At 48.6% G+C, this 19,699-nt stretch overlaps 1 protein-coding gene across 1 annotated transcript in view; it reads left to right on the top strand.

Moving 5' to 3' along the window:
• Nucleotides 1-9,350: 9,350 nt before the first annotated feature.
• Nucleotides 9,351-19,699, top strand: part of LOC119376007 (uncharacterized) — a 29,893-nt gene continuing 19,544 nt past the window's right edge. Inside the window, exons 1-2 of the mRNA XM_049411349.1 lie at nt 9,351-9,639; nt 17,431-17,566. Of these exons, the coding sequence (XP_049267306.1) occupies nt 9,467-9,639; nt 17,431-17,566 (309 nt within the window). The 5' untranslated portion in view covers nt 9,351-9,466. The remainder of the gene's footprint in view (nt 9,640-17,430; nt 17,567-19,699) is intronic.

Here is a 19,699-nt window from a genome sequence, read left to right on the forward strand (position 1 = left end):
TGTAAAAAGCGTCAGCGGATGGTCGATGGAAGTTTTGACGTTAACTTTGTGTATGAATTTAGTTAATTGTACTTCACTGATTGCATAATTTGCCGAAATTTGAAAAATTAAGATGGTCTCAAGTTAGTGAAGATCCTCTATCAAACGGCTGGATCATGCCAAAGCAACCCCTGCTCCCCATTCATCGACAACAAAATCGCCGAAGAAGATCCAGAAGCTACAGTGGAAGGGCTGCAGATGCCACGGAACATCAGCTGCGCTTTGTATACAGGGACCGGGTGTCGGCTACGAGCCGCAGTTACATGGAATAAGATGGTCACTGGTATATCAATAGAAAAAACGCCAGGCCTGCGCTGAAACCGCAGCACAGTCACAGCGAAAGCTGGAAGAGCGGCGTTTCTAGAGCCCGTTGTAAGCTCTCCTGGGGCTACAATGCAAGTACACTAGAAAGGTACCCACTACGCCATAAATCACAATTTTTGTGAAGTTGGGAAGCACCTACTAAGCCATTATTCGTCATTCTGCGGAGAAGCGAGGCACCGCAGCTGCACGTCTGTAAGGAATTATGTGCACTTTGTTGACGCGATGACTGATGACGATGAAGAACTATGGCTCGGACCTTTGTAATGGGTTGGAAGTTTTAAACGGCCCAGCAGTTATGTAATTTGCATTGGGTGACGTCCGGTCGCTATTTCCCTCTCCCGTCATGCTGTATAACATACGTTGACGTGAGAGAGAGACGGAGGGGGGGGGCGAAGAACTTTACTGAGACCCCGAGGAAATGGATCATGCGCTTATTGGCTTCCTTGGCAACCAATACAAGTGCACTTGCGAGGAACCCACTACGCTATAAATCATTGTAATTTTACTGAGACCACGAGGAAATATATTGTCACGTGGTCGTGACGTCGACGAAGACAACAGTCAGCACGTCCGAGATGAAACTGTTTATTTGGCCGAACTTGTGGCCGAGAAACTGAGAACTAGAACTACAGCAATACACGCTGTACAATGATAGCGGCGAACAGGGCGTCGTCCGTCGATCAACTGACAAGCGGTGAGGCGCGTCGGCATTTAAACGTGTGCCGTCGAATATTCCAGCGTTATCGCTGGCTGTCGCGCAAATTCTAGAATGAGCTCGAGTGTGCGCGTCTTGCGCGCAATCTTAACAAAACGATCTACAATGATCGGGAAGCTTCTCGAACAATGAGGCGCGGTTCGCGCTGAGCGTTGCTGACAGTCTTTGTGGGTGAAAACCGAATAAAGCAAAAGTGATAATAGGAAACGCCCGTGGCAATGCCCCCCTCTGAAAAAGCATCGTCTCGATGCTGAAAACAGAACAGGCCAATGCATGCAACAATAAATAACAAGAATAAAGCAACAAAGTACAATAAACAATAAACACAAGCAAGAAAGTACAATAATAAAGCAAAATGACAGTCCTCAGATTCGCTAACGCGCGTAATATGGTTTAAGGCGCACGACGTGGACGACTTCAGGTCGTGCACGGCGCCGCTGAGAGTTCGTAACGCCGTCAGGGACAACCTCGTAGTCGAGTGCGCCCAGCGCCGAAGTACCCTGTACGGTCCGAAGTATCGGCGAAGAAGCTTCTCGCTCAGTCCGCGTCGTCGTATTGGCGTCCAGACCCAGACACGGTCGCCGGGCTGGTACTCGATGAGGCGTCGTCGAAGATTGTAGCGACGGCTGTCGGTGTGTTGCTGGGTTTTGATGCGCAGGCGGGCCAGCTGTCGTGCTTCTTCGGCGCGCTGTAGGTAGGTGGTCACGTCGATATTTTCCTCGTCGGTCACGTTTGGTAACATGGCGTCGAGCGTTGTTGCCGGGCTCCGTCCATAGACCAACTTGTATGGAGTCATCTGAGTCGTTTCTTGTACGGCCGTGTTGTACGCGAAGGTCACATATGGGAGGATGGCGTCCCACGTCTTGTGTTCGACGTCGACGTACATAGCCAGCATGTCGGCGATGGTCTTATTGAGACGCTCGGTCAGGCCGTTGGTCTGTGGGTGGTACGCGGTGGTCCGGCGGTGGCTTGTGTGGCTGTATTCCAAGATCGCTTGAGTTAGGACAGCCGTAAACGCCGTACCTCTGTCGGTGATGAGAACCTCTGGGGCGCCATGACGCAAGACGATGTGCTCCACGAAGAACTTGGCTACCTCGGCGGCACTGCCTTTGGGCAAGGCCTTTGTCTCGGCGTAGCGGGTGAGGTAGTCAGTTGCCACGACGATCCACTTGTTTCCGGTATTGGACGTCGGGAACGGCCCCAGTAAGTCCATCCCGATTTGCTGGAACGGCCGCCGTGGTGGCTCGATAGGCTGCAGAAGTCCGGCTGGCCTAGTGGGCGGTGTCTTGCGTCGCTGACAGTCCCGGCAGGTCTTTACGTAACGGGTGACGTCGGCGGAAAGGCGCGGCCAGTAGTACTTCTCCTGTATTCTTGCTAGCGTGCGAGAAACACCCAGGTGTCCAGACGTCGGGTCGTCGTGCAGAGCCTGGAGGACCTCTGGCCGCAATGTCGAGGGTACCACGAGAAGGCAATCGGCTCGAAGCGGTGAGAAGTTCTTCTTTAGGAGAACACCATTGCGCAAGAAAAACGACGTCAGTCCGCGCGTGAATACCTTCGGAACAACGGTGGTCCTGCCCTCGAGGTATTCCACAAGGCCCCTGAGTTCTGGGTCCGCTCGCTGTCGTTCGGCGAAGTCGTCGGCACTTATGGTTCCTAAGAAGCAGTCGTCCTCCTTGTCGTCCTGCGGCGGTGGGTCGACGGGGGCGCGAGACAGGCAGTCAGCGTCGGAATGTTTTCTTCCGGACTTGTAAACGACGGTAATGTCGAATTCTTGAAGTCGTAGGCTCCACCGTGCGAGCCGACCTGAAGGGTCCTTCAAGTTAGCTAGCCAACACAATGCGTGGTGGTCGCTCACAACTTTGAAGGGCCTGCCGTAGAGGTAGGGGCGAAACTTGGATGTAGCCCAGATGATCGCTAGGCACTCCTTTTCCGTTGTGGAATAGTTCGTTTCTGCCTTTGATAGCGACCGGCTAGCATAACTGATGACCCTTTCCTGCCCGGCAGTCTTCTGCACAAGGACGGCGCCGAGTCCTACGCTGCTTGCGTCGGTGTGGATTTCTGTATCGGCGTATTCATCGAAATGCGCTAGTATCGGAGGCATCTGAAGGCGTCGTTTCAGTTCTTCAAATGCTTCGATTTGCGCCGTTTCCCACTTGAATTGCACGTCGGTCTTCGTAAGGTGAGTTAGCGGCTCGGCGATTCGTGAAAATTCCTTGACGAAGCGCCTGTAGTAGGCGCACAAGCCTAGAAAACGGCGCACGGCTTTGGTGTCGGTGGGTGGCGGGAAGCCAGCGATGGCAGCTGTTTTCCGCGGGTCTGGGCGAACACCATCCCTGCTGATAACGTGACCCAAAAACAAGAGCTCCTCGTACGCGAAGCGGCACTTTTCAGGCTTCAAGGTGAGGCCGGAGGTCTTGATTGCTTCAAGTACGGCTTCAAGGCGCCGGAGGTGTTCGTCGAAGCTTGAGGCAAACACAACGACGTCGTCCAAGTATACGAGGCACGTCTGCCACTTCAAGCCAGCCAGCACTGTGTCCATAACTCGTTGGAATGTCGCAGGTGCCGAACAAAGACCGAAGGGCATGACCTTGAACTCGAAGAGGCCGTCTGGTGTTATAAAGGCCGTCTTTTCTCGGTCTCTCTCGTCGACTTCGATTTGCCAGTAGCCGGTCTTGAGGTCCATCGACGAAAAGTACTTCGCGTTGTGGAGTCGATCCAGGGCGTCGTCTATCCGTGGAAGAGGGTACACGTCCTTCTTCGTGATTTTGTTCAGGCGACGATAATCGACGCAGAAACGTAGGGTTCCATCCTTCTTCCTCACTAACACTACGGGAGACGCCCACGGACTCTTGGACGGCTGGATGATGTCGTCGCGTAGCATTTCGTCGACTTGCTTCTTAACGGCGTCCCTTTCTCGCGTCGAAACCCGGTAGGGACTCTGACGGAGTGGTCGAGCATTTTCTTCCGTTATGATACGGTGTTTAGCAAGGGGCGTTTGCCGGACCCGTGATGACGACGAGAAACAGTCCTTGTATTTCTTCAGAAGGCATCGGAGCTGCTGTTGTTGGCGGGCGGGAAGGCTTGGGTTTACGTCGAAGGATGGCTCAGGCATTGCGGTTGTCGTTGTAGCTTCGTCAGAATCTGAAAAGGCAAACGCATCGCTGACAGCCAAGATTTCTTCGATGTACGCAATCGTCGTGCCCCTGCTCAGGTGTCTGTATTCTTGGCTGAAATTCGTTAGCATCACGCTTCCTTTCCCTTCATACAGCCGAGCAATGCCTCTTGCGACGCAAATGTCACGGTCTAGCAGCAAACGCTGATCGCTCTCGATGACACCTTCGATGCATTCAGCCGTTTCGGTGCCGACGGGAATTATGATGCTGGATCTAGGTGGAATGGTGACTTGATCCTCGAGCACGTTCAGGGCATATTGGCATGGGTTCGTATCCGGCGGTGTCGCTTTCTCCGACGATAGGGTTATCGACTTGGTTCTTAAGTCGATGACGGCGCCGTGGTCACTTAGGAAGTCCATTCCAAGTATCACATCCCTGGAGCAGTTTTGTAGGATTACTAAGCTCGCAGGATAAGTCCGGTTGTTGATGGTGACTCTCGCCGTGCAGACACCAATCGGCGTTATGAGATGGCCTCCAGCGGTCCGGATCTCGGGGCCTTCCCAAGCAGTCCTAACTTTCTTCAACTTTGCTGCGAACGGCCCACTGATGACGGAATAGTCGGCTCCAGTATCGACGAGAGCGGTGACGTTGTGGCCGTCGATCTGAACGTCGAGGTCGCTAGTCCGCCGTCTTGCGTTGCGGTTACGTCGCGGCGTCGGGTCACGGCTACGTCGGTTTGTTCCGCTGCTTCCGCGTTGCGTCGTTAGGTCTACTTCGGTCCGCGAGGGTTCGTCGTCAGGGGTCTGTCTGGTTCGCGTCGTGTTCTGAAGGTCTCGTCGCGTTGTCGTCGGCGGCGGCCGCGGAGGATCTTCGGCATTTCGTCGTACAGCAACCGCACCTCCATCGGTTGCTGCCCTTAGTTTCCCGGATACGGGCTAGGCGACCGGCCCCGGCTTGGGCCAGTGTTCTGCCGGCGGTGCGGTGACATGTAGCGGCCCGGCGACGGCGAGCGGGAAGGTCGTCGTTCTTGCCACTGTGTTCCGGTGAGGTAGTCGTCGATGTCGCGAGGCCGTTCGCCTGGCTGCGGGCGCGGCGCGTTGACGGCGAATCCTCGTAGCCCCATCTGTCGGTACTGACAGCGGCGGTACGTGTGGCCGGCCTCCCCGCAGTGGTAGCAGAGCGGGCGGTTGTCAGGGGCGCGCCAGACGTCGGTCTTCCTCGGCGTGTATCGCTGGCCGGCTGGCGGGCGGTATGATGTCGGTGGTGGCGGCGGTGGTGCCTGGCGGCGGAACTGCTGGGGTGGCGCGGCGTCTTGACGTGGGCGAGGAGGGGGGGCGTTGCGTCGGGCTGCAGCAGCATAGCTCATGGCTTGCAGCTGCGGCGGTGTCGGCTGAGGAACACCCAGTGACTGTGTGATTTCCTCGCGTACAACGTCAGCAATCGACGTAACTTCCGGCTGTGCAAACGGCGCAAGCTTTCGCAGCTCCTCTCGCACGATGGCTCGGATCGTTTCGCGGAAGTCGTCGGAGCCGAGGCCATGAACAGCTGCGCTGTCTTGAAATGCGCGGCGATTGTACTGCCGGGTGCGCATCTCGAGCGTCTTCTCGATGGTCGTTGCTTCCGAAACGAATTCTTGAACTGTCGATGGGGGGTTCCGCATCAGCCCGGCGAAGAGCTCCTGTTTGACTCCTCGCATAAGAAAGCGGACCTTCTTGTCCTCGGGCATGACAGGGTCTGCATGACGGAACAGCCTTGTCATCTCTTCCGTGAAGAGCGCCACGTTTTCGTTCGGCATCTGCACGCGGGTCTCGAGCAGAGCCTCAGCACGCTCTTTCCTGACGACGCTCGTGAATGTCGCAAGGAACCTGGTGCGAAAGATATCCCACGTTGTCAGGCTTCGCTCTTGGTTCTCGAACCAGGTCCGAGCGGCGTCTTCCAAAGCGAAATAGACATGCCGTAGCTTGTCTTCGCTGGTCCAGGCATTAAAAACGGCGACTCGGTCGTAGGCTTCGAGCCAGCTTTCCGGGTCTTCGAACGACGATCCGCGGAAGGTTGGCGGCTCCTTGGGCGTCCGGAGAAGGATCGGTGCGGGCGGCACAGCGTCTGTCATCGTCGCTGTGGTCGAGGTCAGGATCTTTGTTTGCCGGGTCTTTTCAGGTAGAGGCCCGTGCTCTGGCGGTAGACCTTGTTGCCTGCGGCTTGCTCGACGATCCGGGTTTTCTTTGCCGTCGTCCTCCTCGCGGCTTGGGCTTGGGTCAGCGCTTCGCGGGGGCGTCCGGATCATGGAAGAAGCAGCACCTCCACCAGATGTCACGTGGTCGTGACGTCGACGAAGACAACAGTCAGCACGTCCGAGATGAAACTGTTTATTTGGCCGAACTTGTGGCCGAGAAACTGAGAACTAGAACTACAGCAATACACGCTGTACAATGATAGCGGCGAACAGGGCGTCGTCCGTCGATCAACTGACAAGCGGTGAAGCGCGTCGGCATTTAAACATGTGCCGTCGAATATTCCAGCGTTATCGCTGGCTGTCGCGCAAATTCTAGAATGAGCTCGAGTGTGCGCGTCTTGCGCGCAATCTTAACAAAACGATCTACAATGATCGGGAAGCTTCTCGAACAATGAGGCGCGGTTCGCGCTGAGCGTTGCTGACAGTCTTTGTGGGTGAAAACCGAATAAAGCAAAAGTGATAATAGGAAACGCCCGTGGCAATATCATGCGCTTATGGGCTTCCTTGGTAACCAATACAAGTGCACTTGCGAGGAACCCACTACGCTATAAATCATTGTAATTTTTGAGAAGTAGGACAGCAGGCACTGTGCCATTTTTCGTCATTCTACGGAGAGCCGTGGTACCTGCTAAACACATGTAAGGCATTATGCGCACTTTGTTGATGCTGTGCCTGATGACGACGAAGAATTATGGCAGATCCCTTTGTAATGGGTTGGAAGCATTCAGCAACCTACTCGTTGCGCAATTCGCATTGTGTGACTCTTGGTTACAGAATTCGCGTTGTGCGAACGCTTGGTGGTTATTTTACTCTTCTACCACGCTACATTGCATATGCTAATGTGGTTCCTTCCCGACATGAAGCCTGTATAGGACCTTTTTGCAAAGCAGATTCAAGCACCGGCATGGCTCAGAGGTTGAATACTGGGCTCCCACGCAGAGGGCCCAGGTTCGAACCTCGTTCCATCCTGGAATTTTTTTCTTATTTCAAGCGATACTGGTTACGGACACCGGCAGCGGCGGCGACGGCGGACAACTACGGCGCCAGAAACTGCCGGTGAAATGATCTCATAACAGCTTTCGCTGTAAAATAAGTCCGGCATGGTCACACAATCCTTTCCTTCTGCGAAGGATTATAGAACTCGAATTACTTAGTTTAGCGTGCAGACGAAATAGACGAAAAAAATTTTTTCCCAGCACTGACGGCTAGTTGAATGGCTAATGTAGGTTGTTTTTGCCTTTTGTACATTTTCCTTTTATCTGTTCGTTATTCTAGCTGAATGACAATCTAGACTGCCTTTGTCGGATGTACACTACTCCTCACAGGTAAGGAGGGTTGGGGTTTGTAAGCGTGTCGACGCGGGTTCAATTTCCGATCATTTCTGGCGGGGGGGGGGGGGGCGAAATGCAAAAAGACACCCCGTGTACTTAGACGTAGGCGCACTTTAAGGAACCGTAGTTGGTGAAAATTAATTCGTAATTCCACAATACGGCGAGCGTCATCCTCATATTGTGGGTGGCCATGCAAAAAGGGATTACATTATTAGTAATGCCACTGCATTATTTATGCAACCGTCTTCTCAGCGGACTGCCATATGCGGACTCATCATGTGTGGCGCACTTTGTAACGAATGGTGCTGGATTCGGCAGTCTAGTCATATAATATTAACAGTAAGCCGAAGCAAATTCGTCTTTCATGTCACATACAAAATAGAAAACAAACAGTTGCATCCAGCCAGAATGTATTCACTTCTTTGCTAGTATACGTGTGTTAGGTGTCGTTTGTCACCATGGCGGGCGCGGAACTCGTGATGATCTAAAAGAAAGCCGAAAGGAGGTGCGGAAAGACTTAATAATCCCTTTTATGCACAGATAGAAGCAAGACTTGCTATCTGCGGAGAGTATACCTCTAAATTGGTCTGCAGCAGTGCCGTTTCCGCGTCAGGGATAAAAAAAATATGCTCAGCTTGGTCGCTGTTAAAACAAGTATCTCGAGCGACAGTCGGCTTCGCTTGCCTTAGTAAAGCATGAGACTACTGGTTTGCTGGAATTTACTTCATTGCACGTCTTCGTTTAGGCAATGACAAGAAGCCTACACTCTTCACCCACCACGATGATCTGTTGGTTAATGGGGATTGCTGATCCGAAAGTCGCGGGATCGAATCCCGGCAGTGGCGGCCGCATTTCGATGAAGGCAAAATGCTAGGGGCCCGCGTACTGAGATTTATGGGCATGTTGAAGCGCACATGATAGTCAACATTTCCAGAGCCCTCCACTACGGGGTCCCTATAATCGTACCGGGATATTGGGACGTAAAACCCCAATATTATTGCCATGTTTAGACACCGCGCAAGACACTACACGTGGAGTGTACACAGCGTGACAAGTGAGCCAATGTGTAGCACTCCAAGACATCAAAAACGCTGCTAGGCGCCGCCGGCGCTCTAGTATTGAACGCGCCGTGAACCTATATGTTGGCAGCGCCTCTGGCGGTGGTGGAACGAAAGACTTACTTTGAGCCGCTCTTTGTTTTCGCAAACGCGTCGCACTAGTGATTCAATGAAGTTATTTCGCTGGTGTTGACCTTGGTTCAGCTTCAAGGTTAGGTTCATGCGGGGATGTGTTTCTCCCCTAACAGAATACGTTAAAGGGCTATAGTTGGTGCTTGTGCATAGTCAATTTTAGGGCAACAAAACGACACAAGAAAAACGACAGGACACGACACTGCGCTGTTGTCTTTCATGTCTCCTTTTAGTGCGCTAAAGGTTACTACAGTGTTTCTGGGTTAGCACCGGGAGGAGTACAGCGATCACTTCAAATGGTTGTAGCGGAGGCTCCATTGACACGCAACAGCTAGCTATTTAGCTGGAGCACTTTGTACCTTGTATCCCAAGTCTTGACTGCTGCTTGTTCAACGCTTCCAGCTTCGCGTGCCAGTGCTGCGAGCGACGATGCCGGCGGCGACGACTGCGGAAAAGCACACACTGCTGTGGGCTTCGAACGTTCCTGCACGTGGGAGCCGGACGAGAAGCGCTGTTGGATCATGTCCGACGTGGAGCTGTGGAACCGCATTCTCGCCCACGACTGCATCGAACTTCGAGAGTTCACGTGGTGCGAGCTCGCGCTAATGGGCTACCAGTGGCCCGAAAAGAAACTGGGAGACCAAGACATTCTTCGCGCTTCCCTACTCATCCACGTGCTGCTTCGACAACACAGGTATTTCCACGCTGTTCATATGCCTTTCAATTCAGCACTTCACTTCACGCACTTCTGCGACAGATATGCCAGATCCGAAAAGTACGTGTCGTGCGACCCCAGGCGTCGCTACTTGTGCTATTTATCGGCCACGCTATGTAAGACGAAGGAAAACCATCATTCAAGCACTGCGTCGATGGGTGACCAAAGAAGCGGAAATGTGCGGTCCCGGTTTTCTTCATTGGGTTAATCTCGATGGTTCATTAAAGTCTGTCTCAGTGATATGGTCACGTCTCTCCAGAAACCTTAAATGGGGTTTGCTGCCCGTGTGTTCTCTTCAATTTTAGTGGACCGGTGGCGAGTAGTGTGATTTGCTCAATTTTTGGGGCACACACGTTGTAGCCCGTGGACAACTTCGACATTTTTAGTGGACCAGTTTCGAGTAGTGGGGCTTGGTCCATTTATGTTGCACATACGCGCTAAGAGGTCTTGCGTAAACATGACAGGTGAGCTTTGGTTTCACTTAGCTAAATAAAGCTTCGCTGTTAAATTCTACAATTTGCCGCTGTGAATGTGATTTGCCAGTCGAGCTGTGGCATCCGCTGATCCGATGCAACAATGCAACGTAGCCTTGGACAGTTGAGCAATGCACTGCGTAAGATCATCTACAGAGAGACAATTAAATGAACTGTAATGCAATGGTTCACGCTTCTATCGGGAGTCCTCTCCAATTACTGTTCGCGGCCTTCACAAGGCGTTTAAACACAATAGCGTTAAATAGCTCTTTTTCGCAGAAATTGCGGCGCCGACGTCGGCATCACCATCGGTGTCGGTGTCGGCGACGTTGGTTGTGAGCGAAAAATCAGCGTTGTCCATGAGCGAAAAAAATAAAATAAAAGGAATAATAAAAATCTGCGGTCCGAGTGAGAATCGAAACCAAGCCTTCTGTCGGGCAAGCAGGCGTTCTACCACAGGGCCAAGCAATAGTTTTTTTCTTTAATTCATGGAAAGATGACCTGCTATTAGATTATGTGACCAATTATGTAGAGCCAAGCCAATGCGTGAAACTAATGCGCAAAAAGACACTATATGAATCTCCTGTAGTGGAAGGAGCCTCGTTACGGCATGTAATATTGTGTGGCAGAAGCGTGGAATCACGCCATGCGTCAAAGCATTTTAATTCTGCAATGTGTAGGTGTGTTAATGGACCACCTATTACAAATCGCTCCGACGTATTTAATCGTCATCTTGAGGAAAAGCATCAACAAAGTGAGCAGCTCCGTAGGTTCGCGCCTTCCCTTACGGACGCGAATGGGGTGCTTCGCCGATTCGCAAAAGGAAGGATTATGGCGTGGTGGGCACTTAGCAACTTTACTTGCAGTAGGCATTCTGGGATACTTTGAAACGGCCAATGTTACGCGCACAGACGTTCGTTTCGTTGCGGCACGGCTGAGGCATCCACCGAGAATTGAAGCCTGGCTAGCGATTGAGAACGCGATCCGCACGAGGACCTGATTAGACTGTCGCTTCCTATGCATGATGGCGAAGCTCAAACGCCCTCCAATTTTAAATGCCAAGCATTTCTTAGCGAACTTCTGCGACTTTGAGCGTATCTATCTATCTATCTATCTATCTATCTATCTATCTATCTATCTATCTATCTATCTATCTATCTATCTATCTATCTATCTATCTATCTATCTATCTATCTATCTATCTATCTATCTATCTATCTATCTATCTATCTATCTATCTATCTATCTATCTATCTATCTAGTTATCTATCTAGTTATCTATCTATCTATCTATCTATCTATCTATCTATCTATCTATCTATCTATCTATCTATCTATCTATCTATCTATCTATCTATCTATCTATCTATCTATCTATCTATTTATTTATCTATTTATCTATTTATCTATTTATTTATCTATCTATCTATGTGTTTATCTGTCTGTTATCTATCTGTTTATCTATTTATTTATCTATCTGTTTATCTATTTATTTATCTATCCTATGTGTTTATCTATCTGTTTCTATCTATCTATCTATCTATCTATCTATCTATCTATCTATCTATCTATCTATCTATCTATCTATCTATCTATCTATCTATCTATCTATCTATCTATCTATCTAGCCGCCTACGACTTTGTGCTCTCCTGGTCGATTGGTTAATCGAATGTACACCAAAGTAGGTATGGCGTAACATGACTGTATGACGAACATAAATGAGAAGTCATAACATGAAAATCATGACACGCATGTCATGTACAGCATGATTTACATGCCACGCTCATGGTGCGCTGGTGGCCGTTTCGCTAGCTTGATATACACCAAAATTGGTATCTTGCGACGTGACTGTGTAAGGAACACAAATAACACGAGTCAACATGAAAATCATGACACGCATGTCATGTACAGCATGACTTACGTGTCACGCTCATGGGGCGCTGGCGGCCGTTTCGCTAGCTTGATCTACCCCGAAATTGGTATTGCGCGATGTGACTGTGTGACGAACATAAATAACACGAGTTAACACGAAAATCATGACACGCATGTCATGTACAGCATGTCTTACGTGCCACGCTCATGATGCGCTGGCGGCCGTATCGCTAGCTTTATATACGCCAAAATTGGTATTTGCGACGTGACTGTGTAACGAACATAAATAACACGAGTCAACATGAAAATCATGACACGCATGTCATGTACAACATGACTTACGTGCCACGCTCATGATGCGCTGGTGGCCGTATCGCTAGCTTTATATACGCCAAAATTGGTATCTTCCGACGTGACTGTGTAACGAACGTAAATAACACGAGTCAACATGAAAATCATGACACGCATGTTATGTACAGCATGACTTACGTGTCACGCTCATGGGGCGCTGGCGGCCGTTTCGCTAGCTTGATCTACCCCGAAATTGGTATTGCACGACGAGACTGTGTGACGAACATAAATAACACGAGTTAACACGAAAATCATGACACGCATGTCATGTACAGCATGTCTTACGTGCCACGCTCATGGTGCGCTGGCGGCCGTTTCGCTAGCTCGATATACACCGAAATTGGTATCTTGCGACGTGACTGTGTGACGAACATAAATAACACGAGTTAACATGAAAGTCATGACACACATGTCATGTACAGCATGACTTACGTGCCAGGCTCATGATGTGCAGATCTGGCTGATGATGTGCACACATACTGGCTGCTTCGCATTACATCGATTCCCACAATGCGTGGGATCTGCCGGCTTTTTTAAATGTGAAACATGTCGTTGCGAACCAAAGGCACTTTGAGCGCATCTAACACACACACACACACACACACACACACACACACACACACACACACACACACACACACACACACACACACACACATACACATACACAGACACACACAGACATACACAGACATACACAGACACACACAGACACACACAGACACACACAGACATACACAGACATACACAGACACACACAGACATACGCACACATACACACACACACATACACACATATACACACACACACACATATATATATATAATATATATAATAATATATATATATATATATATATATATTATATAATATATAGCCGCCTAGTCCCTGCCGGGGGGCCTTAGAGGTCCAAGCACACGGCGTCGGCTCAACAACGTGTAACGTATACAGGCATCCGACGAATTGTTGCGAGTCAGATAACTCGATCTGCTCACCGATAATAGGAAATATAGTGGGCATTGCGTGTTCTACCGGGCAGTAGGAATACTGATCCACGAAAATCCAGCAGGCACAGTACTCCGAACCGTTGCCCCGGTGTCTTATTTAGAAGAGATGGGTTGGCAGGCGTACGCGTGTTGCTATTGCATCCTTGAACACCACATCGTTTCAGCGAGTACCGAGGAAAGCGTTCGGCGTTAAATGTTCACCGCGTCGTCCTTTTGCCCGTTGAACACCGCAATCAACACGTTCACCAACGATGAAAGGCACCAGAAAGTTTTGATCACTATCACCTCGCAGCTCCGCGCACAGCAAAAACCAAATTCTCACGACAATAATTCAGAGAACGCATGCAAGTGCGAAGCACCAGAATACGTGAGCGGATTTGTCGTCGCAGACGAACTTTACGAGCGCGCCTTTCCATGCACCGCAACGGCTGCACTGAATAACAATAACGTGCGCCTCTCATCAGGGGTGCGCTAAGAAAAAGAAACAATTAAGCACTGTCATATATTCTTGACACATTGCACCTACATAGGATTGTTCGGGAAATAAATGCCATTTGTAAAACATAAAGATTCTCCGCCCTTGAATAAAACTTTGTTTTTCGGTTTTAGTGCTTGTTCCCTCCAAACAGTCGCGGTTCAATCGCAGCACCCACAACTCCCCTGGCTGGTGTCGCTAGCAATAGGTTCTGAACCGCTTTTCGCCCGAAGCTTCACGACCCATTTGGATCGACCTTGTATGCGGTATGGGACAGCATCGGCGCACATCAGAGAACACTCTTTCGTGTCATGCCGGAACGAAGCAGTTTGCACGCCGTGTACTTGCTTCATATACGAGCTTGAAAGCTGCATCGCGGCTACTTGCGCATGCCTGCACTGCTCATGACGTCGTTACTTTGTTACATTGCGATAACAATTACGTGTTAGACAGGTAGCTCGTGCGCGTCATCTATTTTCAGCGAACGGACCGATTGTGCTGGAGCGTGTTGTTTGTAGTTTCTTTTCGATCGTGGAGTTCAATAAGGTAGCGTTTCATGGCACGTTTTGCATGCGTATTCCTTCACTCTGCGTATTTTTCAAGCATTTCATTTGCTACGACTGCCAAATTCAGAGAGGCCGTCTGGATGTTCTGATCGCCCCCTTAATTTTTTTAAATGTATACCCCAAGAAGAGGACATATCAGGTTTTACCAAAACCCGATCTCCAATCTGAAAGATCCCGTATCCACCCCTGTGTGCTATAAAATATTAACAGATGCTGCAAGTCTGGCGCTGTTCGCATGAAACTGAAAGAATACTGTTCCGGGAAAACGGTTACATTCGACCGTGGGTGCACTATTGTTTGTGACGCTGTGAGGTGGATTCGCAAGCATTCAGTCGGCTACGCAAAACTGTATTGCTGCAATGGGTGAAACGGGTTCAACTGCCCGGCGGCAGCGGCTGTAGTAGGCCCTGAAACTGCAGTAGGCCCTGAAAGCGACATGTGAACGCGAATAATATTGGCGTATCGTGTTACTTACGAGCACATGCCCGAAGGATGTCGCATAAACTACGAATTGGCACCCACTCTTTGTAGCAACTAACACTTTTCATGTTCACTTTTCACGTGCGTGAGATGCGTAATTTTTTTTTTTTACATTTTAATCGTACATACACAACTTACGTAGGTGACTACAACAGCAAAATACGTTTTATTGTTAAAAGAAGACAATGTTTCTTTGTTTTTTGTTCAATTGGATGCGCAATATGTCAGAAAGTAGGCTGCCCCTTATGGAATAAGTTTTGAAACGTGTCAACATCACTTTCTTACCGGCATCGCTGCGCTTAGTCCTGTCGCGCGGTAAAGCCTCCTCTCTACCGTCCTACACTGCACGCAGGTTATTCAGATAGCTAACAATGTTTGATTCGCTATACTGAAAACAGAATTTATAATCTATCGCATAGCTTCGTTTCAACGCGTTGAAACTCGCGGCACTGTCGTTGCGCTGAGTTTACACGTCCCTGCGACGTCGATGCAAGTCATGGCCTAGCAATCGGCCAGGACCGAAAGTGGAGCGGACGGTCTTGGCCTAGAAGCTAGGCCGCGCAACGTCAACACACAATGTAAGAACGACAGACTTCGTCCGTGTCTTATTCGCGCCTTAAATTCAAATATGTCAACACACACGACTGTTGGAGACGCGCACACCTGCCAACTCTCCGATTTGCACAGGAGAAAACTTTCTGATTGTGCGGGCACGGCCGGAAATCTTTCTAAAAACATCCCAAACGGCACCGCGATAAGAAAATAACAACAACAAAGGACAGCGGCTCTAAAACTTTCTCGCCTTCATTTATCACGTGCAAAGCGCTGCTTAAGTCATATTCGCCGCAGTACTCTGACGTTATGCGGAAAAGCAAACTTAACATTAGGAGGGGGCTACTAGCTGCACGGCTGACAACACATCTACTTCATTACTTACACATGCGTAGATGCGCCTCATATTTACGAGTACAAGTATGACCGTTGACGTCTAGAAACTTTACTGGTAATCATCCAGAGCTGTTTATGACGTTTATGTGGCCCCGAGAAACAATAAATGAAAATGTACACCAGCTTTCTTCTGTCGCATACTAATTTTCCATGTTTTCTGCTGGTGCGAATTTCGGATGATACGAATATTTTTGGTGGCCTGCGAGATTTGTATCACCGAGGCTTTACTACGTTTCAAAGGGAGCTCTTCAGTCTATCCGATAACGCATGTACTCACCGACAGCCAACCAGTGTGACTTTGGCATTTCATATACGCACGTCTAGTCATCATGTCTTGGGAATATCTCATCTTTAGCTGCTACTCTGTTTTGATGCTTCCTTGCTGATATGTTGGTTGCTTATTTGCCGGTCGCTTATAGATTAACCACTGACCAAGAATATTTAGGGTTTGAACGAACGAATCGGTGTATACCAAGAGAATCATAAATCTATTGTCACTGTCAGTGCCAAATGAAGACAATACATACATGTACATTCTTCGAAACCTGTGCGTCAGATTCGCTGGTGATCTACGTTCAGAGTGAAATGGTTCCTCGCTGCTAAGCTCGAGGGCGCGGGCTCGATTCCCTGCCACGCGGCCACATTTTTATGGGGCGAAATGGACGGAGCAGACGTGTGCGTATATTTGGGCCAACGTCCGAGAGTCCCAAGTGGTCGACATAAATCTGGAGTCGCCCGCTACGGCGTCCCTCATGATCATTTCGATTCGTTGGCGCTTAGTACCCAGGCATTTATTATAAGTATTCAGATGGTTCCTTATTTCTCCGCCGAAGTTCGCTTTCAGAATGTGCTTTGACCAGTGCAGATTTCGTTGCTTTTACTATCGCTTTTCTGGTATCTTCTAGGCGACGCAACACAACGAAAGTTGCTTTTGCCCCAATAAACCCGACTGAGCTCTCATCGCTTCTTATAATACATTTTGCTTACAAACTACGAATTAACGACTCCACGCTTTCTTTCACCTCATAATTTGTCCACTACTCACGGTTGTGGTTAATAAAAACGAGCTATTCAATCAACCGCAATTACTTTGGCAATTTTGAGACGAACGCCTTAATCGCATTGTTGAGCGTCCCCTTGAGAAATGAGGTGCCACAAAAACCCACGTGGCCCTAAATGACCCATGAAGTCATGCCGTGGCGTAACGCTGTGACTTCGTAATGTCGTCACAGAGCGCGCTTAAAACGCAACATCGTAATGACGTTCTCGCATGACCACACGTTGTGACGCCATCGCGTGGCATCGTCTCTTGGTCAAACGGGGGGCGATCCAGGAGCCATTGCAATGCCACGTGAGGTGCTGAAAGCTTCAGGCAGTAGGAACAAAGTACTCGACTGAGAACGGCATGGTAATCTAAATGTAATGTGCGTCTCTTACATTGCAGCTTATTGTATTGCAATAACTCTGGTCCGCAATTATATCCCTTTATGCATTAGCAAATCCTGCAGCAGGCGTTTGCCTTCAAGTGTTAGAGGGCAGCATGCTGTCGAACATTTATGCTGTTTGTCACTTGTGACGAGCATTTATACGGTGCAGGTGCGTGACGTACATATACTTGGACTTGGCTCATACGGCACTCGAGAGACAAGTCTTGTGGCACGCCCTCAAGACTGGCGCCATGGGAGTCAAGCGACTGGAGTACAGGCAAAACTTCATCGACATCATTTGCGTGGTGAGCGTTCAGAGGGTCCGCAAAGCTGTCGATATGTTGTCGGGTTATTTCACTGGGCTATAGTTCGCACAAATACGTTATGGGAGGTACTGCAGGCTTTCTACAAGGACTCTGAAACTCGCAAATGGTGAGCGGTTGTAGCGCTCAGTTAGGTGGGGAAATACGCCACCCAAAAAGTTTAGGCGAAAGCGGAAACGCTTACTTACGAGATTAAACACTGCACTTAGAAACTTGTCAAAGAATCAGCCCAACGTGTCTCACAACCATTTCTCAGGGAACTTCTGCGACTTCGAGCGTATCTATCTATCTATCTATCTATCTATCTATCTATCTATCTATCTATCTATCTATCTATCTATCTATCTATCTATCTATCTATCTATCTATCTATCTATCTATCTAGCTATCTATCTATCTATCTATCTATCTATCTATCTATCTATCTATCTATCTATATCTATCTATCTATCTATCTATCTATCTATCTATCTATCTATCTATATCTATCTATCTATCTATCTATCTATCTATCTATCTATCTATCTATCTATCTATCTATCTATCTATCTATCTATCTATCTATCTATCTATCTATCTATCTATCTATCTATCTATCTATCTATCTATCTATCTATCTATCTATCTATCTATCTATCTATCTATCTATCTATCTATCTATCTATCTATCTATCTATCTATCTATCTATCTATCTATCTACTATCTATCTATCTATCTATCTAGCTATCTAGCTATCTAGCTATCTAGCTATCTAGCTATCTAGCTATCTAGCTATCTGTCTATCTGTCTATCTGTCTATCTGTCTAGCTGCCTGCCTGCCTGCCTGCCTGCCTGCTCGCTCGCTCGCTCGCTCTAGTAGCCGTTTCGTTGAGGGCATATATACCAAAATGAGTATGGCATGACAAGACTGCATGAGGAACAAACTGGTCATAACATGAAAATCATGACATGCATGTCATGAACAGCATGATTTAAATGCCACGCTCTTGGTGTCGTTTCGATAACTTGGTATATACCAAAATTGGTACGGCGTGACAATAGTGTATGACGAACATAAGTGAAAAGCCTCTACTATGCAAACCATGACGTGCGTGTCATGTACGGCATTATATACATGACATGGTCTCTAGGCACTGGCGGCCGTTTAATTATTAGGCTATATACCAAAATTGGCTTGGCGAAGCATTTTTGTGACAAACAAAAGGGAAATGTGTTGAAATGAAAATGATGACATGCATGTCATGTACGCTATGATTTACATGCCACGCTCATGGAGTTCTGGCGGCCGTTTCGCTGGCTTGGTACGTACACACAAAAATTGATTTTGCGTGACATGACTGTATGACGAACATAAACGACGGGTGGTAACATGAAAATCGTGACATCCGTGTCGTGTGCCTTATGATTCCCATGCCACGCTCGCGGTGCGCTCGCGGGGGTTTCGCTAGTTCCACGTACACGACTGTTGGTATTATGTTACGTGACTGTATTTTGTGCATATATAACAGGTGGTAACATGAAAATTATTAAACGCATGTCATGTACGACATGATTTACGTGCGACGGTCATGATGTGTCGGCGGCAGGTTCGAAAGCTTGATATACACTAAAATCGGATTCGCGTGACAGGACGGTATGACGAACACAAACGACTGGTGATAACATGAAAACCCTGACATGCATGTCATGTACGGCATGACTTATATGTCACGCTCATGGTGCGCTTGCGGCAATGTCGTTAGCTTGATATGCACCAAAATTGGTATTGCGCGACGTGACTGTATCACGAACATAAATGGCAGGTCACAACGTGCAAATCGTGACATCATGCGTTGTATGGCTTCATTTACATGCGACACTCATTGTGCGCTTGCGGCTGTTTTGTCAACTGTATATGTATACGAAAATTAATATGACATGACATGAGTGCGTGACGAACATGAATGACAGGTCTATCATTGTGTATACGAGAATATACATTTCAGTACTATGGTACGTACCAGATTGTGTATCCATGCATGAGACACATGCGATAGTTAACTACATGTCATGACATCAACGATTCATATGCCTCAAAGACAAATAAGGCGATGTATGCGGCTCCTTGCCGGGTG

This window comes from Rhipicephalus sanguineus, unplaced genomic scaffold, assembly GCF_013339695.2.
Source record: "Rhipicephalus sanguineus isolate Rsan-2018 unplaced genomic scaffold, BIME_Rsan_1.4 Seq1064, whole genome shotgun sequence".
In the NCBI taxonomy this organism is placed as follows: Eukaryota; Metazoa; Arthropoda; class Arachnida; order Ixodida; family Ixodidae; genus Rhipicephalus; species Rhipicephalus sanguineus.